Here is a 27,586-nt window from a genome sequence, read left to right on the forward strand (position 1 = left end):
AAACCGTATTAAATGTTCTAGTTGTGTATGATGGTTGTCCAAAATCTTCTTCTAATGGTATTTGGTGGCCAAGGACGGTTTTTGGAGGTGACGCTATTGAAGTTTGCCCAAAAGGTTCACATGGAAAGGCTTCTAGGACTTGCGACAACGATCTTGGAGGTTGGCAAGAACCAGATATGTTTAATTGTACTTCGGACCGATTTGTAGAACTTAGAGAACAGGTAAGTACCTTCTATATCGGTATTAATTCGTGAAGAAGCATAACTTTCAATATAAGTGATAGATTCGATCGTTACCTGATGGAAGTTTTTTTTGTCTAACAATAAAACACTGAAAGACTTGTTTTCACTACAGATGTTTCGGCAGAGTGCCTTTCTCAAGTCGTATATTTTCTGTGTGTCTGCACTTTACAAGTCTTTAACTGTATGTGTTCAAGAGTGAAGCGCGTTCGTAAAATTGTTTTTCCATTATTAAAAACCCTTTTTTATTCTGCTATACTAGTACCATTGTATACTAGTACGTTTGTTAAATAGTCTGGGCAGATTATCAGAGAATAGGCCATTTTTGGGAAAAGTTATTTACCAGCAATTTTATTGCTGGAATCGAATCTTATGATTGTATATATTAATAATATAGGTATGCAAAGTTTGCAGATAGTGTGATACTTTTTTTATAAACAAAATGGCGCCCGAAAATCGTGGTTTTTTTTCAATTTTTGCTCTATAACTCCAAAGATTTTAAATTTACACCAAAAACACTCAAATAAAAATTCACCGTAATTAAATTCTGCATAGAGACGTGTTTTTCCCGATTTACTTGGACGAGAATTTTCCCCGAAAAATGCGGGTTTTTCCAACAAAATAAGTAATTGTTTATTAATAATTAAATTCTATAAGTAATATAAAAGCTCTTGTGGTATAGATTATAATTCCAGAAGCCGATAGAAATTGAATGAAAAGTTTAGCAATAATTGAATTGTTCATTAAAAATTTACGGTCGCTATAATAACCACAATAATTATGATACATAAGAATAAATATGATTTTTGTATAAAAAGACACTGTACCTATCTAATGTACTTTACAGAATTGAAATTTGACTATTTAAGCGGCCTCAGGAATATTTTAAAATTATAAACAATTTTTTGGCTTTTAAACAAATAGAATATTTCGGGAAATATTAAATTAAATTAAATCATGGAAACAGTATTGGAAAAAAAGTGGCAGGACGCTTCTTTTAAAAGAAAAAACGTTTAATTGTGATGAGTGGTTCCTGAGATACAACCGGTCAAAGTTGACTGGCATTTACGGCAAAGATATAAACAATAGGAGCATAATTTTTGAACCATAACTTTTTTATTTTTGTCCTCTTTCTCCACACCAATTTTTATATCTTTAAAATACTCATAACATATATTATTATAATAAAAACTATCGATATTACCAGTGAAAATTGCCAAAAATAGCAAACTTCCAATCAAAAATTAGGTTGGAGAAAATGTAATCTCAAAGTTCAAAATCGGTATACGTTAAAAAAATACATTATCTCGGCTTCCCATGAAGCAATTTTCTTCATTCTTTTTTTGTTCCCAAGTAACTCGAGTAGAGCCATCTAACTAACGCATTATTAAATGTCAAAGTTGCTTTTGTTTTGTTATAATAAATTAATTCATTTATTATAACAAAAATTTTTCATTTGTTTAAATAAAGATTGTTTAAATAATTATACAGCTTTCAAATGAGAATATTTGTGCTTTTAACGTTAAAAGCTACACCTGTAGTAACTTCATCTAAAAAAAGTCTACAACTGAAAAAAATATGTAGTTTTCTTTTCTTATAAATAAATTAATCTATTATAACAAAACAAAAGCAACTTTGACATTTCATAATGCGTTAGTTAGATGGCTCTTAGATGGCTGGTGTGGAGAAAGAGGACAAAAATAAAAAAAGTGATGGTTCGAAAATTATGATCCTATTGTTTATATCTTTTCCGTAAATGTCAATCAACTTTGACCGGTTGTATCTCAGGAACCACTCATCACAATTAAACCTTTTTTCTTTTAAAAGAAGCGTCCTGCCGCTTTTTTACCAATACCGTTTCCATGATTTAATTTAATTTAATATTTCCCGAGATATTCTATTTGTTTATAAGTCAAAACAGAATGTGTGTGTACTTTGTAGGCACGTAAGAAGTTATACTTCTATTACATATTATGTGATTTTAACGAAATTGATATAATGTACTTTAAACAGTTTATTTATATTTCATTTAAATATTAAACGAATTTCAATACTTACTACTTTCCAAAAATTTTTATTAAGACAATACCAAAAATTTTAAAAAATAAAAGAATAAAACGCACACAAACACATTGAAAAATGCCACAAAGAAAAAATGATTTCTGAACGATAATAATTGTTGGCAAAAATTTTAAATACGCATTTTCTGCGTATCATAAAATCATAAAATAAAATCATAAAATGCATAAAAAAATAAAAACATAAAAACTTGCATCGGGATTCGAACCCGCGAATTTGGGGACGCTTTGATTCGTAATCGAAGCTTAGACTCACTCATCCAATTACACATTATTTGTCATGTGGAAAAATAGGGCAACTGAACGTTTTACTGTTTGACAGTTGTTTTGAATTTACCTAATCAAATTATGTAGTTTGATTTTTGTGGAAGAAAATATTAAAATATGACAAAGCAGTAAGAAAACAATATATTAGATGAAGATTGGTAGAACTTTTGTTGGTAATCAAATTAAGTATGTAAATCAAAGCATTACATACCTACTAGATAAATAAATCTACGCCAAAAAATCATAATTTAAAAATAAAAATCGGACCTAATTTCGGATTTCTCTCTAAAATCCCCATTCTTGAGAAAATAAATTTATTCCAACCTAATCCAAATGTATAATTACAATATGATTATAATAAAAACTACTTAGCAAATTAGAATGAGTTTTCCTTGTCCAAAAGTCCAAAAATATATATGAAAACTATTTAAAAAGGCACTATAACTATTAACTAACTTTTGTTTATTGTTTCTTTTCCCACAAATTTCAAAACGCAACAACCATAAATAATCAAACCACACATAGAGAAATAAAAACAACATTCTTTTTATTTCTCTATGAAACCACAGCTGTGCCACAGCCGCCATATTGAATAATTTTTGACATGTCATTTGAACATCCAATCAGAACAAAGTTATAATGCGCATGCGCCCGGATCGTAGGTTTTAACATATAAAAATTCACCCTCATATCGCGCGTAAAGGAGTATAACTTCAAAAATTGTTTATAATTTTAAAATATTCCTGAGGCCGCTTAAATAGTCCAATTTCAATTCTGTTAAGTACATTCTATAGGTCCAGTGTCTTTTTATACAAAAAACATAGTTATTCTTATGTATCATAATTATTGTGGTTATTATAGCGACCGTAAATTTTTAATTAACAATTCAATTGTTGCTAAACTGTTCATTCAATTTCCATCGGCTTCTGGAATTATAATCTATACGAAAAGAGCTTTTATATTACTAAGTTATTTAATTATTAATAAACAATTACTTATCTAAAATTTTAGTTGAAAATTAAAGATTTTGTTGGAAAAACCCGCATTTTCAGGGGAAAATTCTCGTCGAAGTAAATCGGGAAAAACACGGCTCTATGCAGAATTTAATTGCGGTGAATTTTTATTTGGACGTTTTTGGTGTAAAGGTAAAATCTTTGGAGTTGTAGAGCAAAAATTGAAAAAAACACGATTTTCGGGCGCCATTTTGTTTATAAAAAAAGTAGCACACTATCTGCGGACTTTGCATAGCTATATTATTAATATATACAATCATAAGGTTCCATTTCAGCAATAAAATTGCTGGTAAATAACTTTTGCTTGTATTTTGCTAATTAGCCCAGAGTAAAAGGTTCTGCCAATTTGACCGATGTAAGTTTTTAACAGTCATCATATTTCAGTTTGTATACACCACTCTGTACCTGTTCTTTCTTTTGGCTCTTATTGTTCTTAATGGATTTGCATAAGTTAATGTTTTGTTTTTTTGTTGATATCTTGCTTGTATATCTAATAGAGGAGAAGGTATTGGGAAGACTAATTTCATGGCTTCCTTATACAGTTGGTTTACAATTTTGTTAATTGTTTGTTGGTTGTACTAATGTTTACTAATATTTACTTAATGATGTTAGGACTTAGAATGCCTAAGACTTACAAAGTCCAATTGCTTGTTTAAACACAGTCCAGCAAATAAAAAATGTTTTGTTGCCAACTACTTAAATTTCCAATTGAGATTTTCTTGAATTCCGATAAATATAGAACACTATTCATGTTACCATTTATTTAGTTATACATTTTTTCAGTTATCCAACATGGAGAGGGGCGACCTCCAGCTCAATACCTTCGTCTCTATAAAACTAGCCTCCGATCTGCAAAAAGCTACGAATCTAACAAAGCACCTCTACGGAGCTGACGTCCTCATCACCTACGAACTCATGAGAGAGCTGCTCAGCTACGAGGTCAAAATGAACGGGCTCAATCTGACCCACAGCCAAGACAAAGACTACATTAGGAATATTGTTTACTCTATAAGTGTGGTTCTGTCCAAGCAGAACACCGATCACTGGACCAGGATTAAAGATTTGACTGGGGAAGGGATTGAGAATGTTATAGAGTTTGTGGAAAAATATATAAACACATTGAGTGTCAGTCAGCACGATACATACACTAGTCCGTTTGAGATTGTCTCTCCAAATATGGGTAAGTTTATAAGATACTAAATGGTCTGATAGGTAACTTCATTTGAAATGGAAAACATGTTTTTCCTGAAAATTCTTTTATTTTATTCGATATAGTCTAATTTTACCCCAATACAACGATTCCAACGTTAGATAATGTTTAGATTATTGCGTTGTATTAATATTTTAAATATTGGTAAATTAACGTATTTGCACTTTACTTGTATTTGTACTCTCTTGTATAATGATTTACTAAAATTCAACTTAATACATAATTGAAAAATTCTCAAAATTTTATTTTACTTTTATCTTAATCGTGCAGTTACTGAAGGTGGATATGAGCTATTACCTCCGATTTCATTGAACCTCCATCGATTTGCATGAAAATTGGTGAATGGTTAGAGGATACCTCAAAGAACAAAGGTGATATGGTCCCAATTTGCGCTTTTACCCTGGGAGTGGACGCCACCCCTTCTCGTTGGTGAAAATTATTAAAAGTTTTTACAAAAAAGTTTTAATTAACAAAATTGAAGCTATAATAAAAAATAAAATAAACTCATTTCTAGAAAAACCTTTTATTGATAACTAAAAGTGAGTTATAGGTAATTGAATGTATATTTTTTCGGCGAGTACCCAAGTCTAAGTATTCAAAATTAAATAACGGGAAAATTATGCATTTTATGACATAAACTTATTAAATATTTGTCAAAGCACTTAGAAATATCTATCAAATGAGCCCCCGAACAGGTCAATATCATTAAAATTTATGCTCCAAGAATTGCTCAAAATTTCTTTTAAAAATTTTTCCAAAAATGTTATTGTGTTTTTTAAATAACTCCGTTAATTTTTACGATATCAGATTCACCTAAACACCATTTGAAATATAATTTCAAGAGCTATTAAACCACGTTAAATTTAATCTTTTAAACCCCTCACTTTTTTAAAATAATAGGTTAAATGGACCCGGTTACATGGTTCTCGCAGTAAAATTGAGCTTTAAACGTTTCTATCTCAGTTAATTTTTACTCTACAGAAATAGTAAAGAAGGTAAAATATTTGTTACAGAAAAAACTAAAATTTGGTTATTATTTATCATTTTTTACGTATATTGAGTGTTTTTGGAGTTATTATCAAAAGAAAATGAAAAATACGATAATTTTAAAAATTCTTATTTTTTAAAGTCATATCTCTTTTTCAAAAATATGCATTCTAAACTGGTCAAAATTGTTGAAATGATTACTTATGCTAATATAAAGAAATTTTTGTAAGGATTACTATAAATTATAATTTTTGTGGAAATGGAAAATGTTTTATTTTTCACTTTTTCCTAAAAAATTCGAAAGGATTCTCTTATTTTCATCCTAACTTGCTTAATTTTGAAGCTATTAACTTGTTCTTGTACTCATTTGGTAGGTATTTCGAAGTGATTTGACAACTGTTTAACAGGTATATTTTATAAAATGCATCGTTTTTCCGCTATTTAAGCTTGAATACTTGATTTGAGTACTCGTCGAAAAAAATATACATTCAATTACACATAACTCGTTTTGAATTAACATTAGTTTAGTTCTTTAAGTGAGGAGTGCCTTCAATGTTTTATCTTCAATTTTGGTAATAATAACTTTTTTACAAACGCTTATAGTTATTGAGTTATACGTGAAAAACAGCTTTAAAACATGCATTTTTTGCAAAAAAATAAAATCTTTGATCTTTAATACCCAAAAATTATTGATTTATGTTAATAACTTATGTTAATAACTAATAACAAATATAACAAATTTTGCTTAGAATTTGTCCCTCTATCGACTTATGGTATTATTTTTAATAAAATAATTTTTACCCCGAGATGAGGTGAAATCCACCCCCAAGGTACAAGCGCAAGTTGGCATCATGTCACCTTTGTTCCTTGAGGTATCATCAATTTTCATGAAAATTGATGAAGGTTCAACGAAATCGAAGGTGAAAACCTTCAGTGACTGCACTATAATTACATCAAATTCATATTATATTATTTATTCAGGAAGTTATGGTTTCTGCCTTACTGCATACAATATTGTCATACATGTCATTTATTATTTTGTAAGATTGCTTAATTCTTAAATAAAAAGATATAGCAAATTAAAAAAAATGTTGAATTCAAAGTTTTATGTTTGATTTAAAAATAATTTATATTTTTGTTTTTTTTTATTTTATAAATAACGAATAAAACATCCTGATAATAGAAGGTAAAATGAGGATGGGAGGCCGCTTTTCTATAAAATCACCGGGCCGCTTGAAAAGTTCCAGCACGCCACTATATTTGGGAACACATAATAATCGGAGGGGGCCGAATCAGGAAAATAAGCTGGATGAGAAAGCAATTCAAAGCCCAACTCATGAATTTTTGCTATTGCCATAACGCTCTTGTGAGTCGGTGCAATGTCTTGGAGAAAACAACACTTTTTTCTTCTGCACATGTCCAATAATGCTTTTTACAATTTATAATGCAAGGAGACGAAAAGGCAGATATTAAGGATGTACCCAGAAATTTGTTCTACGAGTGGTTTCAGATTTATTGTTAACATCTGGGACTACTCATTTCTTAAATTATTGTATACAGGGTGTCCAGAAACTCTATCGACAAACGAAGTCAGGAGATTCCTCAGGTAATTTTAAGACAATTTAACCAAATTCACCTAGTCCGAAAATGCTTCCTAAGGGAGCTAGAGCTCTTTGAAGATGACGTCTTGTAATTAGTTTTTCTTAAATACCTCCAGAACGCTTCTAGTTAGAAAAACGAAAATGGGTACGCATATTTATCTTCCAGAGATAAATAGATTCCATCCATTGCGAATTTATAGTATCGGTCATAGGCGTTCGTTTTTGGTAGGACAACGGTTATTTTACCGCATAACTTTTTTGTCTTTAATTTTTAAGCATTTTTCACTTTGGATTACTAAATTGTGAGGTATTCTAGTACTAAAAGGTACTCTTGATTTAAGTCAGTAGGACTCACCGTTTTCTAGAAAAAACGATTTGAAAATTTTTCGTCTCTTGAATTTGAAAAGAAAAATGAAAAAAAATTTCAAAAAAAAAACGGTGTATTTTACCAACTTAAAGCAAGAGTATCTTTACTACTAGAATACCTCATAATTTAATAATATAGTGTCAAAAATGCTTAAAAATTAAAGACAAAAAAGTTATGCGATAAAATAACCGTTGACCTACCCAAAACCGACGCATATGACCGGTACTAGAAATTCGCAATTAATGAAATCGATTCATCTCTGGAATATAATTAAACGTACAAGTTTTCGTTTTTCTAAATAGTTTTTTTAACTTTTTTTTTTGAAATTTAAAGAACGAAAAATTTTCAAATCGATTTTTCTAGAAAACGGTGTATCCTATCGACTTAAAAAGCAAAAGTACCTTTTAGTACACTAGTACAAGGATACCTGACAATTCAATAATCCAGAGTCAAAAATGCTTAAAAATTAAAGACAAACAAGTTATGCGATAAAGTAACCGTTGCCCTTCCCAAAACGGACGCCTATGACTGATACTAGAAATTTGCAATAGATGGAATCAGTTTATCTCTGGAAGATAAATAAGCGTACCAATTTTCGTTTTTCTAACTAGAAACGTTCTGGAGGAATTTAAGAAAAACTAATTACAAGACGCCATCTTCAAAGAGCTCTAGCTCCCATTTAGCATTTTCGGATTAGGTGAATTGGTTAAATTGTCTTAATATTATCTGAGGACTCTCCTGTCTTCGTTTGTCGGTAGAGTTTCTGGACACCCTATATATTCCGAAACATACTTATTATAATTATCTTCTCTTATTATATTATTCATTTGTAGTTGTTGGTTTGGACGTGGTAACACCAGAATCTTTATACGGCTTCGAATCCGAGTCACTTCCTCCTATTCCATCGATCAATCCGAACTTCACGTCAGAAAACGTCGTCCTTCCAGACACGTCCCTATTCCTGGAAGAGAGCCGTAATTTGCACCCAGAACCCTTCGTGTCTTTCCCGAAATACAACAACTACCTCCTGGACAAATCAAAATTCGACCAACACAGCAGGATACTGATATCTTTGAATCTCTTGGGAATCAAACCTGTGGAGTTCGGAGAGATCATAACGAAGCATACTCTGCCAGAGGACGGTAGCGTGGTGAGTTATGCTGAGTATCGCCAAGATGGTGCCTTATTGCCTAAAGAATACGACGATTCTGTAGTACGTAGATGGGGTGTCGATATAACCATCGGCTCACCATTATTATCCGTAGCTGTATTAGTACCTGCATATGTTCCTGTAGAACTACCACCAGAGCCGAAGATAACTTTCCAGGATGTCGATACCAGTGACTATTGGACCAAGTCTAGTTTTAAGAAAAGCAGCTTGGAGAACGACCCTCAGTTCCTGAGGGTAAAGAGAGAAAACAGGAAATTGGTGTACAAAAGCTTAGCTGGAGTACCTCTCAGTAGTCCGATAAGGCTTCAGATGTGGATGGATCCTAATAATACAGTGCTGAACGCAAGATCAAACCCTCAGTGCGTTCACTGGTCAAGAGTTAGAGGGTAAGACTGTTTTAAACGTTAATTTCCTTATATTTTACTTTAATCTTTGCTTTATAGATTTGGGGAGTGGTCCAGGGTTGGCTGCAGAACTGAAATCTCCGATGACTGGTTCGAAACTGTTGACGATGGACCAATTTTAGTAAACTGCAGCTGCAATCATTTGAGTACGTTTGCAGTGCTTGTAGATGTTGTGGACTTAGAAGTAAGTATTTCTTCTTTTTTTTTTCTTTAAGTGCCTTGTCCTCCCAGAACATTGGCGATCTCATATTTCGGATTTCTCATCACGTGGGCAAAGTACTCTGGTTTTCTTCGTTTTATGATATTCAGTACTTCTTTTTCTTTGTTTAGTCACTGCATGGCCGCTTGATTTGTTACTCTGTTCATCCACGATATCCTCAATATTCTGCGGTAAGCCCACATTTCAAAAGCCTCAATCCTTTTGCACATTGTTTCCGTGAGGGTTCATGCTTCCATTCCATAGAACAAAATGCTGAACACATAGCAGTAATATTCTTAGCGTAATGTTTAGCTCTCTGTTATTAGTACCTTTTGCATTTTCTTAAATGATAGTCTCGCTTGCTCTATTCTGCATTTGATTTTCTGTGATAAGTCCCATTTTGCATTCACCCAGCAGCCTAAATACTTGTATGCTTGTACTCTCTGCACCATGTCTCCATTTATTCTAATATCTACCAAGTTATTAGCTATATTTTTGTTTTTGCTGATGACCATCCATTGGGTTTTTTTTTATGTTTATTTTCAGACCCATTTGTTGGCTATAGTCAGCTACTAAATGTAGGAGTGCCTGCAAATCATCCCTGTCCGTTGCTAGCAGAACTGTGTCATCAGCGTATCTAAGGCTTGTTGATGGCTATTCCACTGGCAATTATACCCCCTGTTCTGTTTTCTACTGCTTCTTTGAAGATCTTTTCTGCATACAAATTAAACAGAAGCGGGGAGAGCACGCAACCTTGTCTAACTCCTCTCAGAGTAGAAATTTCTTCAGATGTCTGGTTGTTAATTCTGATGTCACCTGTTTGATTCCAGTACAAATTGGCTATTCACCGAAGGTCTAGTCCATTCAGGCCTATCTCTTATAGTATATCCATTAGCTTATCGTGTTGAACACTGTCAAATCCCTTCTCATAGTCAACAACGCAGGCATATACATCAACATTCTCATCCCGACAGCATCCAAAATACAAAAAAGGAGGGTTACAAACAAACGAGAATAACTACGAAGAGAGAGTTCCAAAGAAAAGGGAGTTAAGTAAGGTGGGTTACAAAAAGGAATATTACAACAAAGAAATATTAAGAAAACAAGGGAATTGTGCTCTACAAATAATGGAGAGTTATAAAAAAGGGGCCTTACAAAAATAGATGGTTTTCAAAAAAAGAAAAATTACGAACGAGATAGTATTAAAAAGAAGGGAGAACTATAAAGAGGAAAGAGTAACACGGTCACACAGTAGAGAGAGTTACAAAGAAAAATGAATTATGTAAATGGAATGATTATAAAAACTTGAGTTACAAAAAAAGGGCATAATAAACAGGGGGAATTAAAAAGAACTGAGAATTACGAAGTGTAGAGTTTTTAAAAAAAGGAGTGTTACAAAAAAGGTACGTTACAAAGAATGGAGTGTTAAAAAAAGGAAGAATTAAAGGGAGAAAGGGAGAGCATAAAAAAGAAGGTCGGGAATGAAGATATGGAGGATAAAGGATGCAGAGATAACTTAAAGAGAGAAAAAGAAAATGTATAGAGTGTTGATGTGGAGTAAAGAAGAGAAAGTAGATGGAGGAGTAGGGGAAAAGATAGGGAAGGAAAAAGGTACCTATAGAGTAGTGGAAAGGAGATATATGAAAGTGTAGAGATAAAGTGACAGAAAGTGAGTGAAGATAGAAACTACGCACATGAGGATAGCGAGAATATAGAATTAAATTTGATTTTTTTGTTTACAATATGTATTATTTTTCTAATTTTTTTAGTACATTCCTGAACCTTCTCTCTTAGAAGACATATCCAGCTACAGTTGTTTCTCCATTTCACTGCCACTTTTACTGGGAACATACCTTATTCTGGCCCTGATTAGGGGGTTGCAGACCAATTCGAACACCATCAGGAAGAATTTGGTGTTGTGCGTGTTTCTTGGCGAATTGCTGTATTTCGTTGCTCTGAAAGCAAGAAAACCAATGATAGGAAATGAAGTAAGTTTACAATTTTGTTTATTTATGTATTTGTACTAGTAAACATATATTATTTTATTTTATGCTATAGAAAGGGAATTATTTAAAAGTATTTGTAGCAAAAAGCATGGTCTAATGGTAATAAAAGATGTGCTAGTAGTAAGCATGTTTGTTTAGAATGCAAGGTAATAAATTATTTAAAATTATTGATACCGTAACTGTTTTGTTAAAGCTAAAGTCAAATAATAAATTAATCAATAGGGTGCTTGACAGTAGGCTCTTAAGTTTTATTTCTCGCAAAATCCTGCCAGTAAGCATTGTTTTTGTTGTAAACTGAAAAGTAATATTTTTAATTTTTGATAGTAAGCATAAATGTACTCCTAATAATAGAAAAGAACATCATAAAGAATTCCTGCCAGTAATCGTGACTTTTAAATCCATAAACCTTTTTTTCTGCCGTCTATAAAGCAGAGTTTTTGTTGTAAACTTAAGAGTAATATTTTGAATTATTGGAAGTAAGCATAGTAATTCTAGTACAGTACATAATAAATAAAAATTCTGCTAGCAAGCATAACTTTTGGAGTCATGAAGCATTATTTTTGTCAGTAAACATAGCTTTTGTTGTAGACGAGTTGTAAAAAAGAGTAATATTTATAATTCCTGAAAGTAAGCACTTTTTTCGTCTAAATGTGTTAAAATAAATTATTCAAAAGATGTTCCTCAATAGACCTTCACTAAGCATTGCTTTTTGAACTTAAAAAACAGTTTCAGTAATTGTTGTTGGTAAGCATAACCTTTTAGATCAAGCTTAGTCCTCGGTAAGCATGACTTTCTAAGACTTAAGAAATTGTTGTTTTTAATTATATCCCTTTAGATCATGCTTAATGTTTAATAAGCATGACTGACTTATAGGGAAATATACCATTTAATTTCTGATGATAAGAACAATTTTTCGTCTAAACGTTAAAAAAATAGATGATTAAAATGATTTTGAGTAAGATCCTCAACATTGCATTGCTCATTAACATTGCTTTTTGAACTTTTATAAAAACTATTTCATCAACTGTCAATGAAAAGCATAATCTTTTAGATCGGACTAGTCCTTGCTAAGCATGACTTTCTAAACCTTAAAAAATTACCGTTTGTAATAGTAATCCTTTAGATAATGATTAATGTTTAGTAAGCATGACCTTACTTATAGAGAAATATATCTTTCAAAAGAATTCCTGAAAGGTAGCACAATTTTCTTTTAAAGGTACAATTTTTCTTTCCTTTTAAATAAATAATTATTGACTAAGGTCCTCAATAGACAGAGGAATAATTTTCTAGATTGGTGTTGGACCTCAGTAAGCATGATTTTAAAAGGTGGAGTAATATAATGTTAAACAAACATTCCAGATAATAAGCATACAATATTGTGGACGTAAAAATCATTAATAATGATTAAAATGGATGTAAAACATCAATGCAAATGCTTCTAGTAAGCATAACCTTTTAGATAATGCTTAATAAAGTCAATATTTTTTTAGTTTTCCTGTAAACTGGTGGCTATTGGTCTACACTACCTCTGGCTGGCCTCTTTCTCGTGGATGCTGGTAGACGCGATCCATCTATACCGAATGCTGACCGAAATGCGAGACATCAACCACGGACCTATGCGGTTTTACTACAGCATGGGCTACGTTGCTCCCGCTGTAGTCGTCAGTCTTGCCGTTGGGGTGAGGGCTCACCAGTATGGAAATTATTATTTGTAAGTAATCATTTTTCCCAGTTTGGGTTTATTTTATGTAGATTTATCGGTGAGACATATATGATATAGTATTGAGAGCAAAACAAAAAGTTTCTTTTGTCATTTCTCCATCTTATTCTTTTTTAACAATCTTTTTACAAGGATCTAAAGCGTCACAATTCGACAAAAACTTTCGAACAAGTAGTGACGTCGAACAGAAATAACTATCTCTATAGTATACTTTATGTTATATAACGTGACAGATGACATGCAGTGTGACAGATGACAATTTGAAAAAGGAGGCGTGGCTTGTAGTACCTATGAGATGGAGATTGTCTCCATGCAAACAATATAAACTTTTTATTACCGAGGAATGTAAGATTAGATAGAAATATAGCATAAAATGGAAGGGAAAATACAAGGAATGGCAAGGCAAGGGAGGAATGGGACGCAAGAAAATGTCCTCGTTCCGAAACATAAGGCAATGGACAGGGATCAACGACATACAATCTCTGATACTGATACATATTGCAAGAAACAGAGAGTTAATGAAATATGTAATTGCTAACATCCATTTTGGATTTGCATCTGAAGAAGAAGACTACAACAAAAATCATTAATATTATTTTTTTACTCTCATTCTTCTTCTTAGGGTGCCTGTCCGTTCCGAACGTTGGCGATCATTCTGGCTATGATGACTTTGTTAGTTGCTATACGAAATAGTTGTTTTGAGGTCTTTCTATACCATGCTCTCAGGTTAGCAAGCCAGAATATTCTTCTTCGTCCTGGGGCCCTTTTTTCTTCAATTTTACCTTGTAAAATGCACTGGAGTAGCTCGTATCTGCCTTGATTTCTCATTATATGCCCCAAGTACTGCAGCTTACGGCCCTTCACGATTGTTGACTAAATCTGCGGTTGTGTTCATCCTCCGTAGTACTTCTTCATTGGTGACTTTGTCTGTCCATGGTATCTTTAGGATCCTTCTGTACAACCATAGCTCAAAAGCTTGATGTTTCGATAGAGTTTCCGCCTTCAATGTCCACGTTTCTACTCCGTAATGAAGCACTGAGTACACGTAACATTCAAGGAGCCTTATTTTTGTTTTTAGAGTGATGTCATGGCTCTTGAACACAGAGCTCATAGTCAAGAATGCACTCTTTGCCTTTCCGATGCGACATTTAATGTCTTGAGTATTGTCCTACGACTCATTGATTATAGTTCCCAAATAGTTTTATTGTGAGACACGTTCAACTCTCATTTAGTTCACATACAGATTTACTCCAGTTATGTTTTGCTTGCTGATGATCATTAGCTTGGTTTTGCTGGTGTTTATATCTAGTCCATATGTTCTACTGGTTTCAGTTATTTTATTCATTAAGTTTTGCAGCCCTTCTATAGTATTGGAAAACACGCAGGTTATTGAGCTTGACTCCATTTATTGAGATGCCTTCATCAATATCTTTGAGAGCCTCTTCAAAAATGTGCTCTGAGTACAGATTGAATATCAGCGGTGAAATTATGTAATCTACTCTAATACTTTGATGAAACAATTACAATTTCACTACCTGTATCATAATGGCCTTCATTATGATACAATTTTTAACCAATAGCATTGATACGCTTTGACAGTTCACAATATTTAAAGAAACTGACAAATGTGAAGATGAAACCTTTTTATGAAAATGTCTAAAGACCGTAGGTATATGGAAAATTTAACCTCAAATTCATTTTAATAATTATTGTAATATTCAAAATATAAATATGTCAACAAAATAATTCATTAAATCATATAACTAGTTAACTTATTTGTATGAAAATGAATAAATTTTTGAATATATTTTTTCTGTTGTGAATGATAGAAAAAATCATGTATGACAACTTCCATTTAATTGCCATTATGATGCTCATATTCTATACGACATTCGCCGCTGTACGGCTCATGTCGTATCCGTCATACTCGCATCATATTGGTCATCATGAAATGCTCGTAGCATAATATACTATTATAAACTTATGTATATGCAAGTTTTGTTATTTGTTGAAATTTTTGGTTCAAGTAACTATAAACAACTAATTTTTTATAGCTGCTGGGTGTCTTTGTATGAAAGCGTGGTCTGGAGCTTAGTGGGTCCAATATGTCTCTTGGTGCTGATCAATATATTCGTATTAGCCTTTTCCGTGAGGGCTGCGTTTACCCTACAAGATCATGTCTTGGGTTTTGGCAACCTCAGGTAACTGTTGTGATGTTTCTATCAAATGAATCGTTTAAAACCGAGTCTTGTATTTTTAGAACATTACTCTGGGTATCTGTGATAGCTCTACCATTGTTAGGAGCAACGTGGGTGTTGGCTCTATTAGATGCTTCAGAAAGACATCCCCTTCTGACGCCATTTTTATCAGTTGCCGTACTAGTCCATGCGGGATTTTCACTTGCAGGATACTGCTTTGCTAACAACAGAGTAAGACAAAACCTAATAAGGTAATATATTGAAATATCTAATACATCTTCCACGATTTTTATGACGTATTCTTTCAGATCTATCATGAGATGCATGGGGAAGAAAGTACCACTGCTAGATACCACTTCAGTTATGGGAGTACCGAGTACCAGCAGTCAGAACATCAATGCCCAATCAGTAAGCACTGCTACATAGAAGTCACAACCAATTATTAACTGTTTTGTTTTCAGCGTTCTGCTTTAGCGTACCATTCCGGCGACACGAGCAGAAGAAACATCGGTATATCCACTTCTAGCACTACTTCACGTTCAACCACCAAAACTAGCTCTAGTCCTTACAGGTAATATCAGTTTTTGTGTGATTTTTTACAATCTCAACTTGTGGTGATTAAAAATTGATTCTTAGATTCGAAACATTAACAATTTTACTTTTTCTGAGTTCTAAAAAGGTTATAATAAAGCGTATTATAACCGTAGAAAATCTGGAATAACAACAAGAGGAACCATTTATTAACAGGATAGTGTATATGCTAGCGTATGCGGGTTACATCGTTATCATTGCAAGAAGATAGGTGGACCTGGTTCAATCGTTCACGGCGTTGGAAATAGCAGCAAAAGGAATGGGGCTACACGATATTACCAGTAAAACTAAGTATATGAAGGTGACAAATAATAAGCAGGTAGCAAAAACTGAAGATCTAACGGTTGGAAGATATACTTTCGAAGGAGTAGTAGGGTTCATATACAGGGTGTCCCCGAAAATAGTGCGTTCCTTAAAGGTATAGATAGAAGGCACAATGTAGAGCAAAAAAAGAATGTTTGTGTACTTTGTACGCAAGTAAGAAGTTATACTTCTATTATATAATTTTAACGAAATTAATATACTTTCAACAGGTTATTTGTATTTAAAGATTAAAATAATTTTTACTTACTACTTTCCAAAAATTTTTATTAAAACAATACTAAAATAAAAAAAAGTTAGATAACACACGGATTCGAACCAGGGACCTCTCGATCTCCGGTCGAACGCGCTACCACCGTGCTAAACTCCCTTTGCTTTGACAGCTTACAATATTTCTCATACAAACTGACAAATTTAATAGACCAAGTGAGGTATAAAAATACTTTTTCTACAACCGTGTTAAATATGCAATTTTTAGCACTACATAGGAGCGTTAAAAATGCTACTTTAAAGCAATAGTGCTTTAAAAATTTTAAGGCACTGCAGTTAAAAGTGAATTGTCAAATTTTGAAACATCAAAATATTTATATTTCATTTAATGACAACTTGCGCAATTTGAAAAAGGTGGTTTAAAAGGTTTTTTAAAATTTAATTTAAACTGTATTATTGCATTTTTAACACGTTTGTAGAAAAAAAAAACTATTAAAATTTGTTAGAATATACAACAATATAAATAGATGTTATTCTATAGTTGTTTTAATTTACGTTTACGTATTGACAGTGTAGACAGTTTTGTTGTAATGTCAAGAAAAATATAAAGATGGAATGTCAGTCAAGTTCAAGTAAAGGTTTTTGTAGGTATTGTCCTGTAATTGAGAATGAATAAATTATAATTGTAGATATATAAGACGTTTGTAGAAAAAATATTGTAAGTATATACGTGTTAAAAAGTACATTTTTAAGGCACTCATGTGAATTGCAGAATTCGCTTCGCTCATTCTGCAAACTTTCACATGCGTGCCTTAAAATTGTACTTTAAACACTTATATCATAAATAACTATTAAAATTTTTTAAAGTAAATATACTTACTATTATTATAAAATATTTTATTTCCGAGGAAGACAAATCGAAAGACACAAAAATTATAATAAATAATACATTTACTTAACACTAATATATTTGTTTAATGACTTATTTTGCGCTGATACATACATAATTTGAAAAATTAGCAACGAACTACATACTGTCTGTCTGCGCATGCGCCAGGGAAGTATAAAATTTCACCCTCGATCGTAAAGAAGTATAACTTCAAAAAGTCTTATAACATTTATTTTCTAAATTGATCCGTTTGACCAAAAACGAAAATACATTTTGTTATGCAAATTGAAGTCTGGCAACAACGCGCAACTCAAAAATCTAAAGATTTAAAAATTAGGTTTGTAGGTCAGTTGCATCTGGTAGGTAAAATAATGTAAATATCAACCAAACCCATATCCATTATTTTGCAGGTAGGTACCTACGATGTCAACAACCACAAAAATCACACCTCAAAGTAAATAAACAAGGTTAAATTTCCACAGTCACAGCAAGTTCTTCTAGGCTACGTTGCCATGTCATTCAAATTTATCATCATCATCATTTGGCTCTACAACTCTATGTGAGTCTTGGCCGCGTTTACTATTTTCCTCCATTGTTGTCGGTCCTCAGCAGCTATTTCCCATTGCTGTACTCCCATTTTGCGTAGATCGCTGGCTACTGCATCCTTCCATCTCTTTCTTGGGCGACCAACTGACCTTTTTCCAACGGGCCTTTCCCAGAATGTGGCGTTTAGAAGTCTTTCGTCACTTGATCTTAGTACGTGACCCGCCCATCGTATTCTGTTTGATTTAATGTAGCGTACTATGTTTTCATCTCCGTATATTGTCTGGAGTTCATCATTGTGTCTTCTTCTCCATTCTCCTGTTGTCTCTTCTCTGCAAGGCCCATAGATAGTCCGCAGTATCTTTCTTTCACGTACCAGTAATTTTGTTGTTTCCCGCTGATTCAGAGTCCAGGTTTCGCTTCCATACGTTATTGTGGGACGAATTATTGTCTTATATACTCTTATTTTTGCTGGTCTTGAGAGTATTTTTGATTTAAGTAGGGTCCTTAACGAGTAATATGCCCTGTTTCCTGCAATAATCCTGGCTGCCACGTCCTTTTCATAGTTATTTTCAGATGTTATGATCGCTCCCAAGTACTTAAATTCTTTGACGACTTCAAAATTGTATTCATTAATTGTTACGTTTTGTCTAACCCTTGGTCTTTGGTTTTTCGTAACCACCATGTACTTGGACTTGTCCTCGTTGACCTTAAGACCAACTTCCTTGGCTCCGTTCTCGAATAGGGTGAAAACTTCTTTTGCATCTCTTGTGGATTGTGCAATTGTGTCCACGTCATCCGCAAAGGCTAATAGTATTTTTGATCCTTGGGCGGCAAATCCGTTTGTCAGTTGTGGCTGAGCTTTCCTTACTGCATGTTCCAGTGCGAAGTTAAACAGCAGGGGGGCGAGAGGATCTCCTTGTCTAAGTCCGGTGTCAATGAGGAATTCCTCCGACGTGTTGCTGCCGACTCTGATTCGTGCGGAAGCGTTCTCCGTGCTCACCTTTGCTAATCGTACCAGTTTTCCAGGTACTCCCATTTCTACCATAGTCTCCCACAATGCTTCTCTGCTAACAGAATCGTAAGCTTGTTTGAAGTCCACGAAGATTTGGTGTACATCGCGGTTGAATTCCCAGTTTTTTTCCAACACCTGGCGTAGGACGAAGATCTGGTCTATAGTCGACCTTCCCGGTCTGAATCCGCCTTGGTAGTCGCCTATTATTTCCTCTGCGTATGGAGTTAATCTTCTAAACAGTATTATGGATATAATCTTGTATGTTGTATTAATTAACGATATTCCTCTATAGTTCCGACATATTTGTTTGTCTCCCTTCTTGTGAATAGGTATTATATGGCTTTCATGCCAGTGTTTCGGTATTTCTTCTCTTTCCCAGACTTCTCTTATAAGATGATATATCTCAAGATGTAGTTTGTCTCCCCCTTTTTTTAGTAGTTCCGCCTGTATGCCGTCTGGGCCTGGGGCTTTATGGTTTTTTAGGGACGAAATTGCGGACTTTACTTCAGCTAGTGTGGGCCCTGGTATTTCAGGTTCGGCTAACTGGTACTGTCTTTGTTGCCCTGTCGTTGTGGGGTTTTCTGTATTTAAGAGTTGCTCAAAATACTTTCTCCATTGGCGGCTTATCTTTTCGTCGTCAGTGAGCAATTGTCCTGCATCGTCTTTTATAAATCTTGGGCTGTTGATCGTGTTGCCCGTCATTGTTTTTATGTCCCTATAAAACTGTCGAGACTGACCGGTTCTATGTTCCTCCTCGAGTTGCTGTATTCGTGCTTCTAGGTACTGTTTCTTTTTTCTTCTCAAAAGTCTTCTCGTTTGAGTCCTTACTCTGTTGTAGTCTTCCCTGTTCTCTTCTGTAGGTCGCGTTAGTAGCTCCAGCCTCTTGATTGCTTACTGCTGTAAGCTTTGTTCGCACTCCTGGTCAAACCACTGGTTTTTCTTCTTGTTATTCTTTTGTTTCCCTATCGTTTCCGCTGCGGCGCTTTCTAAGGCGTTTGTTATATTTTGCAATTTCTGGTCTATGGTCAATTCTGGTGTTGATGTCTCTTCTTCCATTGTCTGCAATTTATTTTGGATCAGTGACTGATATTGGCGTTCATTATCAGGTAGATCGAGCCTTGAAATGTCCCATCTGTTTCCTTGTTGGCGTTGCTTTGGATGTCTCGTGTTTAGCCTTGTTCTCATTTTTATTCTGACCAGGAAGTGGTCAGAGTCACTTTCTGCTCCCCTTAGACTGTGTGCGCCGATGATATTGCTAGAGTGTCTTCCGTCGATGAGCACGTGGTCTATCTGGTTTCGTGTGATTCCGTCATTTGACACCCAGGTTACTTTATGTATATTTTTCCTCATATTCAAATATTTCCTCATATCCTCATATATTCAAATTTATGAAAATAAAAATTCACTTATATGGAGAACAATGTAATTTTTTTCTTGGAAACGGTTAACTTTAGAAAAAAAATGTTCTAGGACTTTTTTGTTCTAAATTGTGTATTATATCCATACCTTAAAGGAACGCACTATTTTCGGGGACACCCTGTATATCTAGACTCACAAATTAATCAACGTAATACAGTGACTGCAGAAATTAATAGACATATTATACATCGAGCAAATAAAGCATACTATGGATTAAAGAAACTTTTACCATCATAAAGGTGTACAAGAAAACGAATTATGTTGTAGGCGTTTGATATAGGTAGTATTGGTAGGTTCATCAAAATCAACAGGCTGCGGTGACTAGGTCACTTAGAAAGAATGAACGAGATTGAGCCGTCGAAACACGTTTATAACAAAAGACCTGTCGGAGTAAGGAGAAGAGGCAGGCCCAGAGCACGATTTAAGGACCAGGTGGAAGATGACTTACTAAGAAAACCAAGGTGAAGTATAGGAAGGAATATAAGCTGATCCTAGAGCAGGCCAAGGTTATAGAGCCAATGATGATGATGATAGCGTATTATGGGGATATTGATCAGAAGAATAAAGCAGTACTTAATTTTCATATGAGTCACTAATATCGTTAAGTACTCAAAGTAAACTTGTATAATGATATTTCCTTCCAAGCAATCCACTGTGTATTCGATAGAAAATTGCTTCATAACGAGTTAATTTCCATTATAAAATTTGATTAGTATAAAAATGATTGAGGTGTTTTCAGAAGTGACAGCCATCTGCGTCACACGTCAACATCAACGTCAAACTACAACTCGACAAGCGACGTGCCGTCGTATCTGCGCGGGTTCGAGCACGAAACTGGCCTACACAGGCATAGAGAAGTGCCGGAAGAGCCAGAGGAACGAAGGGAGAGAAGGACCGATAGAGCAGATAGGGGCGAAAGGGATAGCGATTCCGACTCCGACGCATCGGAGGGCAGGAGCTTGGATTTGGCGTCGAGTCATTCCAGCGATGATGATGAATCGAGCACCAGAAGGCATAGGGCAAGAACTAACACTGGTAAGCTAACTGATTAATCATAATTATCATCAATCAACCCTAATTTGTCCATTGTTGAACATAGACCTTCCGCGGATATTTCCATCTTCTTCTGTTCTGCGCCTCTGCTAACCAATTGGCCACAATTCTTTTGAGGTCTTCGGTCCATGTCTGACCGTGGTCTCCAATCAAGCCATTTTTTGTCCACCTGCCGTTTTTCATTCTTATATCTTAACCCACCTATCTCCATTTTTGAGTTCCTTGTAATACGTTCGATAATGTCTTCCACTCTGGTTCGTCTATGAACTTCCTCGTTTCTCAGTCTATTTCTCAAGCTTACTCCAAGCATTGATCTCTCCATTTTACGTTGTGTCCTTCTCAATTTTCCCGCTGATGTTTTTGTGAGAGTTAAGGTTTCTACTGCGTATGTCTATACTGTTAGAACTGCTAGGATATCTTTTTAACACGTCTCCCATTTTTCCGAATGCAGCTTAAGCTAAACTTACTCTTCTGAGTACCTACGTCACATGTTTGGTTATCTTACGTTAATCTTATTTTCTTGTCCCAAGTGCACATATCTTTCCACAACCTCTATTAGTCCAGAAAGCCACTGCGCATCCGCTAGGAAAAATATTCTAATTCGGATTTTTTGCACAATCTTACTCAAAAAGGACTCCTTTTAATAAATTTGCATGTTGCCAGGACCAAAAGGTGGTCAAAAATTTTTTAAACGTTTTTGTTTTTTTCCTAAAATTATTTTTTTTTGCATGGACAAAAAATTTTTGTATGTTTTTTGGATCATTACAAACAAAAAAGGTCTTTAGTGACTTTTCTCTAAAAATGATAGTTTTTGACATATAAGCGATTAAAAATTGAAAAATTGCGAAATCGGCCATTTTTAACCCTCAAAAACTATGTGAAAAACTGAAAATTTTAATGTTGCCAAGGCAGGTAGATATTCTTTAAATATCGATTGATAAAATCCCGAAGAGTTTTTTGCAATACAATATTCAAAACTCCTTTGTTTTTTAATTGCTAATCAAGCGTGCGCGACACTATTTTCCACCGACAGTATGGTGCAAATGAAAGGAATAAATTCGTTATTTCGTAAACCGGCGACTTTAAGGAGAAATCCCGAAACAGGTCGATTTTTATTTTTAAGTTATGATATTGCGGCATATATGGTATACTAGTGACGTCATACGTCTGGGCGTGATGACGTAATCGATGATTTTTTTAAATGAGAATAGTGGTCGTGTGGTAGCTCATTTAAAAGGTTCTTCAATTCTCTATTCAGTAATGTAAACATTTACATAATTATTTGTACAGGGTGTCCTTCTACTTCTATTTTTGTCAAATAATTTAATTTAATAAAAAATTGTTGGACACCCTGTATAAATAATTATGTAAATGTTTATATTACAGAATAGAGAATTGAAAAACCTTTCAAATGAGCTAGCACACGACCCCTATTCTCGTTTAAAAAAATCATCGATTACGTCATCACGCCCAGATGGATGACGTCACTAGTATACCATATATGCCACAATATCATAACTTAAAAATAAAAATCGATCAGTTTCGGGATTTTTCCTTAAAGTTGCGGGTTTACGAAATATCGAATTTATTCCTTTCATTTGCACCATACTGTCGGTGGAAAATAGTGTCGCGCACGCTTGATTAGCAATTAAAAAACAAAGGAGTTTTGAATATTGTATTGCAAAAAACTCTTCGGGATTTCATCAATCGATGTTTAAAGAATATCTACCTAACTTGGCAACATTAAAATTGTCAGATTTTCACATAGTTTTTGAGGGTTAAAAATGGCCGATTTCGCAATTTTTCAATTCTTAATCGCTTATATGTCAAAAACTATCATTTTTAGAGAAAAGTCACTAAAGACCTTTTCTATTTGTAGTGATCCAAAAAACCTAAAAAAACTTTTTTCCATGCAAAAAAAATAATTTTAGGAAAAAAACAAAAAAAAAACGTTTAAAAAATTTTTGACCACCTTTTGGTCCTGGCAACATGCAAATTTATTAAAAGGGGTCCTTTTTGAGTAAGATTGTGCAAAAAATCCGAATTAGAATATTTTTCCTAGCGGATGCGCAGTGGCTTTCTGGACTATATGGCGATATCTCCATTTCTATAGGCTCTGTAGAGATGAAATTCGTCATCATTTTTGATTTCACATAGTTTGTCTTTAAACCGATTCTGTGTTACTTGCTGTAGTTGTAGCATAACTCTAGATTATGCTAAGTGGTCTGTTATGAGAAGAATGGCATCTGCATATCGAAGATAATTTCGTTTCTGACCACTGATGTTGATACCTTTGAGTTTGAGTCCCACTCTAATCGTATAAATGCATACTACATGACTGTTATAAATAGTTATGGCGACAAAGTATCTCCTTACCGCACTCATCTACCAATTTTTATCTTCTCAGTCATACGCTGTTTTTAGTTGTTGCATTTTCATATATTTCGAATAATATTCGCAAACCTGTAGTCTATTCTACACTCTGATAGTTCTTTTAAGATAGCGACTATTTGCACTATGTCAAATGCTGTTTGGAAGTCAACAAAAGTAAAAGCAAATGGTCTATTATATTCGAAAGAATTTCATGATTAGAGTTCTAAGGTACTGCGGATGGTCATGTGTTCCGTGGCCTGACCGAAACTCTACTTGTTCTTCTGACTGGTAGAAATCGAGTTTTATTTTTCAATCTGTTTGCCAGTATTCGAGTAAAAAGCTTGTATCGGTGGTTTACTAAGCTAATGGGTCTATAGTTAGGCACATGAGAGCAAATCGATCACTTTTTAAGAATTTTTTAACATTATTTGTCTTCATTTTCATTTTATTTCCGTAGTACGACAAGGATACCTTCCTAACATCACGGAGCACGTGGTATCAAGATGCGGTACGCCACCATCTTTGAACGTAGTGACCAATTCTCAGCTGTTTCCAGCTGTGCCGCCTAGTTATGGATCCAGGTGGGCTAGCCAATTGCCGGAATCATATTTACCAAACCACAACGGTGAGTATATTGTCTTTAGAGTTACTTTTTACCTCTTTTAGAAACTTTAAAGTGTAACGAATACAATGAACCTCTTCATTTGATATTTGTGGATTACAATAAGGCATTCGACTCCACTGAACTTTAAACCGTATTAGAAGGAATGAGTAACGCAAGGATTGATTCCAGATATAGAATACTCCTAAAATACATATGCGACAATACAACTGTGCAACATGCGATTTTATGATTTTGCATTTCTAAATAAATAACCTGTAAATACTTTTTTAAATTAGAAAAATGTCTTAGAAACAGCTTTAATTTTTTTACTTGCAGCTTTAATTTTTTTCCCTTAAATCTTCTAAAATACTCTTGTTGTCATCTTCTTCACTAGAACACTTTCTTTTTCCTTTATTGATTAATGTGGATGAGGATTCCATGATTAATGTGGATGAGGATGAAGCTGCATTATTTATCACATATGTTGGCTCCGTACTATTGGCGGTCGAAGCTCCATTATTAAAAATTATGTGTAGATTTTCGTTTCGCTCCGGGCTATTGGTGGACATATTATCAAAAATTTTTGGAATTGGTTCCATTTCTGCCGCTGTTTCTTTAATTCCATTCAAAACCGGTGAATCTTTTCCCAAAATCTCGTAAACTAACAGATCTATCTCCGTTTTTCTTTTGCAATGACGCCTCCTCCTGTGCCTGTTTTCCTGGCATTGTCCAGCTTCTCCACTGCACGCTTCCGTAAATTTTGCCAAAGTACATCACGGCAATAGGTACCTATATTATTTGGTTTCATTGCAAGTGCTATTTCTCTTACCCCCAATCACTTTTCAGCGTCTTTGTTAAAGTGGAACTAAATTTTCCAAATAAAATATCTTTCCTCGGTCTAATCGCACGCAAGAATTCTACCTTTCCCAATTCGCGAGACATGCCGTTTTGATGTTTTGACGTGAGTTTGAAGTTATATAATTCGAGGGTTGAGAACAATAGGGTTCCAAGCAACATTTTGTACAAAATCAGTTTTTGTAAAAAATTATGTTTAAAAAAATGCTCCATCGAATGATATTTGAAATACGTTGAATTGTTTCTAGATGGCCGTGTAATCAATAATGAAATATGGTGTCAAGTACGTGAACTATTTTCAGGTTGGGTCCATAAGGTTCCAAGCGACATTTTACATCAGAAATAAAGTAAAAAGTTTGTTGATACGTGATGTATTCAATAAAAAAAAGATAAATTCAATTTGGTAGGTACATTTTTCCATAATGTAAAGGTATTTTTATTTCAAGTTCTGTTTTTTAAAGCTTAATTTAGAAAAAAAATTTTTCTTATTTTTGTTATGATTTTCAATTTAAAAATAAATATTTGCTTTATTTTGAAATTTATTGCTTAATTTCACCAATTGCGCTAACAATATTTTGAAAAATTTAAAATTATCTGTGAACTGTTTATTTTATAATTCCATACGGTTCCCAGTACAAGGCTTATATTGCATTAAGGTTCCAAGTACACGGCAGGCACCGTAAACATGTTACAAAATTACACATTAGAATCTTAATTATGACATTATTTAACTTGAGGCATTATTACAATTTACCACACTGTAGTATAAAATAATTTTAACATTTACACTCCTACAAATAACGAAGTTATGACAATTTAAAAATAGAAATTTGTTTCCTGAAAAATTTGTGAAGTGTCGCTTGGAACCTTATTGTTCTCGGCCCTCAAATTATTATTATTGTCGAAAATGTTTTTTGACTAGCGTCGACAATCATTTTATGAAACAAAATTTTTAAATACTTTTCTGCCAACACTTGTAACTTGTAAACTTGTCACTTTTATGAAGGAAATAAGTTTACAGTTTCGTAGAACTTGTTTTTAAAAAACTTTATTTCTACATTAAATATGAATTTACGTATACAGTGTAATACAAAAGTTATATACGTAATTCGTATGACTTCTTCGTACACTTTATTGATGGAATACTACTTCTTACAATAACTAATGAGTCTTAATACAATGAACAATTAAACAATAATGAAAAGTAATAAACACTGTAGGTTATCAAAAATGAATAACCATTTTCAATTTCGTTGCAAAACGAAAATACAGCCGAACCATATTCCAGTCCAATCAGAGAGTGCTGCAAGCACCTCTACCGGTTTCGAAACTTATTAGTCTCTCATCAGGAGGCACATATGCTGCTCTCCCTGATCCAACCAAAACAAACCCCAGCGTGCAGTCCCGAATTGCAACGAACGAAATGGCATAGATGCCCTAGCGGCAACTGCTAGCAAAAGACTAAGTTTTCACTCTAATGGCATATAACATATCCCACCAGAATGAAAACAATGGGAACCTTCTCTGGTTACACCTCCGAGGCTTCTACAATTTGCAAGCCATACGGATGCTGAGACTAAGGAAGATGAGGGAATTCTACAATTTACAATTCACGTCACATCTGCTCAGCGCGGTAAAGTTCCAACGAGACTGGTTCCCTTCATACTCCACACAGAGTAAATGTAAATCAAAAATGAATAACCATTTTCAATTTCGTTGCAAAACGAAAATACAGCCGAACCATATTCCAGTCCAATCAGAGAGTGCTGCAAGCACCTCTACCGGTTTCGAAACTTATTAGTCTCTCATCAGGAGGCACATATGCTGCTCTCCCTGATCCAACCAAAACAAACCCCAGCGTGCAGTCCCGAATTGCAACGAACGAAATGGCATAGATGCCCTAGCGGCAACTGCTAGCAAAAGACTAAGTTTTCACTCTAATGGCATATAACATATCCCACCAGAATGAAAACAATGGGAACCTTCTCTGGTTACACCTCCGAGGCTTCTACAATTTGCAAGCCATACGGATGCTGAGACTAAGGAAGATGAGGGAATTCTACAATTAATGAGGGAGTATGAAGGGAACCAGTCTCGTTGGAACTTTACCGCGCTGAGCAGATGTGACGTGAATTGTAAATTGTAGAATTCCCTCATCTTCCTTAGTCTCAGCATCCGTATGGCTTGCAAATTGTAGAAGCCTCGGAGGTGTAACCAGAGAAGGTTCCCATTGTTTTCATTCTGGTGGGATAT

General features: G+C 34.1%; 1 protein-coding gene across 3 annotated transcripts in view; it reads left to right on the forward strand.

Moving 5' to 3' along the window:
• Positions 1-27,586, forward strand: part of LOC114325504 (protocadherin-like wing polarity protein stan) — a 140,610-nt gene that overhangs the window by 91,948 nt on the left and 21,076 nt on the right. For all 3 annotated transcript variants that reach the window (XM_028273577.2, XM_028273568.2, XM_028273587.2), the window contains exons 11-22: positions 22-221; positions 4,381-4,777; positions 8,596-9,319; positions 9,377-9,521; positions 11,306-11,524; positions 13,033-13,253; positions 15,317-15,463; positions 15,523-15,711; positions 15,769-15,868; positions 15,922-16,031; positions 21,188-21,483; positions 24,332-24,499. In XM_028273577.2, the coding sequence (XP_028129378.2) occupies positions 22-221; positions 4,381-4,777; positions 8,596-9,319; positions 9,377-9,521; positions 11,306-11,524; positions 13,033-13,253; positions 15,317-15,463; positions 15,523-15,711; positions 15,769-15,868; positions 15,922-16,031; positions 21,188-21,483; positions 24,332-24,499 (2,916 nt within the window). The remainder of the gene's footprint in view (positions 1-21; positions 222-4,380; positions 4,778-8,595; positions 9,320-9,376; positions 9,522-11,305; positions 11,525-13,032; positions 13,254-15,316; positions 15,464-15,522; positions 15,712-15,768; positions 15,869-15,921; positions 16,032-21,187; positions 21,484-24,331; positions 24,500-27,586) is intronic.

The sequence above is a fragment of the Diabrotica virgifera genome, chromosome 4, assembly GCF_917563875.1.
Source record: "Diabrotica virgifera virgifera chromosome 4, PGI_DIABVI_V3a".
NCBI classification, from domain to species: domain Eukaryota; kingdom Metazoa; phylum Arthropoda; class Insecta; order Coleoptera; family Chrysomelidae; genus Diabrotica; species Diabrotica virgifera.